This window comes from Aplysia californica, unplaced genomic scaffold (genome assembly GCF_000002075.1).
Source record: "Aplysia californica isolate F4 #8 unplaced genomic scaffold, AplCal3.0 scaffold00872, whole genome shotgun sequence".
NCBI classification, from domain to species: Eukaryota; Metazoa; Mollusca; class Gastropoda; order Aplysiida; family Aplysiidae; genus Aplysia; species Aplysia californica.
The window spans coordinates 26052-32543 of NW_004798142.1; the positions used below are offsets into that span (position 1 = coordinate 26052).

At 39.2% G+C, this 6492-nt stretch overlaps 1 protein-coding gene across 1 annotated transcript in view; it reads right to left on the reverse strand.

Annotated features, from left to right (window-relative positions):
- Positions 1-583: 583 nt before the first annotated feature.
- The window catches only part of LOC101854534 (glucose-6-phosphate exchanger SLC37A4), a gene marked incomplete in the record, with an annotated part of 15390 nt that continues 9481 nt past the window's right edge, over positions 584-6492 (reverse strand). The window contains 4 exon segments of the mRNA XM_005110298.2: positions 584-960; positions 2076-2214; positions 2973-3080; positions 4368-4453. Coding sequence (XP_005110355.2) covers positions 776-960; positions 2076-2214; positions 2973-3080; positions 4368-4453 — 518 coding nt within the window.

The following is a 6492-nucleotide window of genomic DNA, read 5'->3' on the forward strand; positions in this document are numbered from 1 at the left end:
AGTACCACAAATTAAATTAAGACGCTGTAAAAAAAACACAAAAAAACCAAAATCTACAATTTTGGGCTTAGTACATCTGAACAGCTGGCTCATGATATAATATTATATAATAATATATAGACCTGGACAATAGAGTCCGCTTAAACCAAAATCTGCAGGATTACAGGAAATTCTTTGATTTAGCAGGGATTTCAGTTTAAAAGAGGTTGCTCAAAAAGAAGACCAAAAAAAACTCGGGGATTTTATTTTATTTCGATTTACCGCTGTTTTCAGAATAAACCGTGTTCGGTTTAAGCAGACTTCACTGTTATATATATTACGTTATTACATATACCCAAACATGTGTGGAGACTTAGGGGTAGGTACCGGGCACAATAAATAAATCTGGTTACTCTTACCGTCGTCAGTAGTGTCTGTCTGGTTCTCTATCAAATATCAGTCCTCGTGGTTTTATGCACCCCGCATAATTTAGTAAAATTTGATCATTTTGGGCATAATTTCTGATTATTTCCCTTTATCACTTTGTTAAAATAACAGAATCGCATAATTTCACATTTTTGGGCTCAGTTAAAATTAACAGAATTGCATAATTTCACATTTTTGGGCTCAGTTTGCATAATTTCAGAATTTTTCTTGCATAAAACGACGGGGACAGAAATATGTTTATACCGAGACATCCACCGGCAGAAACTGTGGAAGACGGTCCATCAACACAAAAAAATCTCCGCCAACCAAATCTCATCGCATGCACGTCTCAGTCTCTCTCTCTCTCTCTCTAGCTGGCCTTGAGCTTCTTCTCCTCCTCCTCCCGTCGTCGGTAGCGGTCTTTCAGCAACTTGCAGCCCAGCGCGGTCACGGCCACAGACGCAACGCTGAACGCCAGGGCCAGGTAGAAACTCTCCTGCCACGACCACCAGGTGGCCACAACGCTCAGCGGGTACCCGGCCAACACACGACCGACTGGGGAACCCAGGGAAAATCTTTGTTTTTAGTTTCGTAAGAGTTTTACGGCACTTGCAACACAATAAGGTCATATAAGTTCCGAAGAATAGATGTGTTACAAGAGAGTAACATACAACAAAAAATGGAGGAGAGATAAGGACGATAGATGTTCGATATGAATTGAAAGAAGAAGTTTAGTTTTTGTAAGAGATTTACTTACGGCACTTGCTACATACAACACATATATAGGTCATGTAATGTAAGTGCTAAAGATTAGAGAGTTAAGTTTCCATAAGAGTTTTACATACACCCCTTGCAACATAAATTGGTCATGTAAGTGCTGAAGATTAGAAGAGAAACCATGCTTCAAGAATAGATTTTAACACCTTCTAAAAGCATTTTTCATTATCTCTTTAAAAAGTACCCAAGTCGCAAAATTATTCAAAATAAAATATTTAGAAGTAAAATCAATGAAAACCCTTTTAACACATTGTAAAAAAATGGTGGAACTATCATTTTTTTAATGGAAACACATTTTAGTCAAAAAAGGGATTTTTTGTCATTATCAGCCTGTAGCTCAAAATGCTCTGTGGCAACTTTTGATACATCCTTTCTTTAGGCACACACACACATATTTAATTTTCAAAACGGTAAAAATGAGAACATTAAAACTACAATAAATGTATGAAACTGAAGAACTCACAAGAAGGATAGAAAGCCAGGTATCAAATTCAAAGTTAACAAAGTACATTTAATTCATTTTGTATTTTTGAAATAATAAAAAAAAAAATTTACTTCTATCTTTATTCTTTTTTTTTACTCACATCAAGGAACATTCACATAATATTTTCAAAAGCGTAAAAATATGAAATTAAAATTAACATATATGAAACCGAAGAGCTCACAGGAATTATACGATCGTGAAAACGCGCAGTGCAATCTTAAGTACAAGCGGGTGTGTTCACGTATGTAGGAGTATTTTTTACTCCCTGTTTCCCACAAGCGCGGCCATAGTGTGAGTAGTCCCCACCACCTCCATTTAGCAAATCCCCAGCAGAAAGATGTATATATGCGTGAGTGTGTGTTTGTGTGCATGTGTGTGTGTGTGTGTGTGCATGCATGTGTGTACTCACTGTTTCCCCCGAGCGCGGCCATAGAGTGAGCAGTCCCCGATAAACTCTCGGGCGCCACCTCCATTGAGCAGATTCCCAGCAGGGAGATACAGGAGTACATGGAGAAGCCCACACAGAACGCCAGCGCGCTGATCCACACCTGGTCGTATATATACAACACACGGGGGCTATAGTACACTCAAATTGTTTGACTGTATGAGTAAAAAGAAGCACCTCGACATAATAATGGTCATTTAGTGCTGGGAAAAAGTAATGTTTACTTTTAGTTTTTGTAAGAGTTTTATGGCATTTGCAACACAATAAGGTCATATAAGTGCCGAATATTAGAAGTGTTACAAGAGAGTAACAAACACAAAAAAGAAGTAGAGGAGATGGTGAAGAGAGATTTTTTATAGGAAAGAAGGAGCAAACCACACCAGAGCACTCGCCAACCACCCACAAATACCTTATATAAATGCCAAAGATTAGAAGTGTCTCTAGTGAGGTTTAAAAAAAAAAAAGAAATTGATAGTACGTCCCATCAAAATTTACATCAATTAACATGCGGGCTTCAACCACGTATGTCGGAACCAACTCAGGCTGAGAGGGATACAATTCAATATCCCAGCAGAAGGACTTGAAATACTTCAGATAAAAATTCTGCCCATCCAAGAATCAAACTCAGGTCTCATGCGTGTAATGGCAAAGTCTCTAACCCCCCCCCCCCCCCCCTCCCCCCCCCAGACATTGGTACACTATTCACTATAGAATCACAATACAAAAGTAATAGTAACTTACAAAGTAACGAAAGATGAGGATGAAAGAAGGAGAGATAAGGACGATAGATGTTTGCTAGGAAGTTCCATGCGGATGGTGTAAACTAAAGGTAAATTCTCCCTGTGTGGGTTTTTTTTTTACCTGTGAGGACTGTGCGGAGACGTGGAAGACAAAGAGGTAGAGGCTGGCCGTCTGTAACACTGTCAGGCTGAGGACCAGGTAGAGGCGGGGCGTGGTCCGGCCAGAGTGCTGGGGACACAACCATGGAATGGAGGACTCTCTCTCTATCTCTTTCTCCACTCTCTCTCTCTCTCCACTCTCTCTCCACTCTCTCTCTCTCTCCACTCTCTCTCTCTTTCTCCCTCTCTCCCCTCTCTGTTCTCCCCCCAATTGTTCTAAATTTATTGTTTTTATGTAGGTGTTTTACTTCCCCCATCGACACAATTTAAATCATTTTGGAGGAGGGCTTCCGACCCTGCCTGATAGGGCCAACTAGGGCTTGGAGGGATTACAATATCTCAGCAGATGAAGATACTTGATAAAATTGTAATTCTCCCTACTCATGATTCGAACTTTGATAGCCTTGTGCGACAGAAAAGCACCTTACTGCCACACAATATGCCAGTGTGGAGAAAAGCAGATAAAAATAATAAACCATATTTTAAAAGTAAAAGGAAAAAATGAAAATTCAAAGTTAACAAGTCCATTCGGATCTCATATATATAAAATAGTATATGTAGTCATGGTGAGTATAGCATTTCTTTTGCCTTACAATACACAGCACACAAAACAGGACTTCACTGGGATATCCATGCAATTATTTGCCAAAAAACAAGGTTCTTTAAAAAGCAGCAAGCGAAAAGAAACCTATTTCTTAAAGATTCTGATTTATCTGGGGCATTTTTCCATTGGAGTCCTCAATCGTAAATTAAATGTCTAAAATCAACACAATTTTTGCTCACCCATAATATATGTGGCATCATGATGAAATCAGCTGCTCATCAAAATAATGAAATCAAAGAAACCAGCAATCTTCCAGTCACCCAGTGGGCAATTTTTATCCAACATTTTTTTTTAGCCTAGCACATTTAATATCCATCTAAACATAAATTTATGAGCGTATTTTACAGAAACATTTTGAAAAATTTGATACCAGGTGACTCTCATCTCATTCAACAATGACAAATATCTCGGCTTCAATGTAAAATGGACGGGTACTTTTTCTTCTCAAGCAAGGCAAATTAACAAGCTTTAAAGATAATACCAATAACTCCATCTGCCTGAAATTGACAAGCACTGATTCCACTTTGTCATAACACATATGCCTAAAATTTGACACACGCCTCATTCCACTGTGTTACGACACATATCCCATCAGACCTCTTCTCCTCCCCTCCCCTCCAACCCCACCCCTCGTTCCCCCTGATATATAACAAATAATAACATCCCTTCACCGCTGATTTGTGTAATACTAAACAGAGTAAACAGAGTAGAGGGCTCAGAGAGCAGCTATCTTAGTCTAACTGTTAGTGTTACCTTGGCAACGAGGTAGTCTGAGATGATGCCGGTGATGAGAGATCCCACAATTCCTCCGATCTCTTGACTACTGATGAAGCCACTTCCTGTCACAGAGAGAACGCAAGTCTTTAGAAGGACAGATTGAGTGAGTGAGTGAGTGAGTGAGGTCATAAGGTCATATGAGTGCCAGAAGACTACAAGAGGTGTTACAAGACAGTAGCAAACACAAAAAAGAAGGAGGAGAGATATAAGGACGATAGATGTTGGATAGAAAAGAAGAAGCAAACCACACCAGAGCCCCCACCAACCACCCACGAGAGAGCAGATTTGACCGTACCAAAGATAGTACAAGACAAGATGGGCCACTTCTCTCTTTGAGCCAATTAAAAAAGTGTCCTCAAAATTTGGTGGTGCCCTCTTCACAAAAGCGCACTCTTTGCGAACAGAGTTACCCTACTTGAGTTTTTAAAAATCAAAGTGAAACTAGCAAGTTTTGGGATAAATTTCGGAAGAACGCTTTTTTAAAATGATTACGCTGACAAAAAACCTCTTCCGGAGGAAAAGGAGATGGTTTTCTTCGTTTAATTTGACTTTAGAATGAAGGGCGAGAGGTCATTAAAATTCTAAAAAACCTAAAACTCCGCACTGAACATACCCGAACTGCTGATGAACAGCAGTCGATCTGCGCACGCAAGGAGGTGCTATTCCTATTCTTCTTCTGGAAGAACGAAAGAGAGCTTCAAAACAGACTGCAGCGCCATCTGAAGCAAAGAGCATACTTCCTGCGGACACTTTTTAGGCTGAGTGGCCCATCTTGTCTTGTACTATCTTTGACTGTACGCATATTCAGTTTTTGGTTATGGACATTATTGCAAAGCTCTTAGCACCACACTGGGATGGAAGCTATAAATGAACTTTATTACAGTACGATATTATCTTCTGACTTCTACTGTTGCAATGAACATCTGTTTGTTTATGCCATTATCACTTCTATAAAAATAAAAATAGCAATCTTCGGTCAGATCGGAACATATGTCAGTCATCGTGGTAAAATCAGGCACTCGTAGGCAAAGAAAAATCAGTAATTTTTCCGACTGCAGGGTTATTTTCATTGAATTTCCTTTTTAAAAAAATTTTCTTTGCACGGAAACATTTTCCATCTATCAAACAACACATTTACGGGTGAATTTTTACAGAAAAAGTTTGTTTGAAGCTAGAAATGTGTTATTTTGAAGAATGAGCGCGTGTATTCAGCTTTAAGATTAAAAGTCACCAAACTTTGGCGGCCATTGCCTTGCTAATTTCACCTGTAATAATAGCAGACCTTCCTTTATCGCACATGTCTTCATTTCAATGTAAAAATTGATCAATAATAATTATTTCTTCGACATGTTCAATAAAAACCTAACATATTGTAATTTGATAGCAATAACTCCAAGCACCTAAAAGCTGAACGAGCCTTTGATTCCACCATGCAGCGACAATATCTATAAACCCTACATGTGTTACGATGCAGTGGAATCAGGCACTCGTCAATTTTGGGACATATGGAGTTATTGGCATTATCTTAAAGCCTGTTCCTTTGTCTTGCTTTTGATGAAAAAAATGTCCATTTATCTTGGATACAAGTCAAGATATTGGCGATTGAAGGTGGTGAGGATCGCCTAATTTCAGACGTAAGATTAGGGAGAAAATGGCCGCCCAGGTTGAATTATTTCCTTAGATCGAGAGTCCGTGGAAACTGAAAATTTACATCTTTTATGCCTTTACTCAAGGCGTTTCAGTAAAATTCACACATTAATGTATTTTTTAAAGGGCATGAGAGGTGTTGAGCCGCCAGTTTCTCGAGTTTCATTATTTTGACGAGTGCCTGATTTCACCACGCTGCCTCACCTTTAGCTAGGCCTATGCAATAATTGCTTTATCTAGAGAGGCAGCCAGAAGACAGAGACAAAACTGGGCACACCTGTGTCCAGGCAACAGCTGCGCCACCCCATAAAAGCAGGGAGCAATAAAATCGATCCTGTTAATCACAGTAAATGCATAGGAATGCTTAATTTGTTTCTTTCTCTTTTTATCTATATATGGCTTTAACTTTCAGTCTGTTCTTTCATTCTCTCTCTCACTGCCCCCCCCCCCTCAA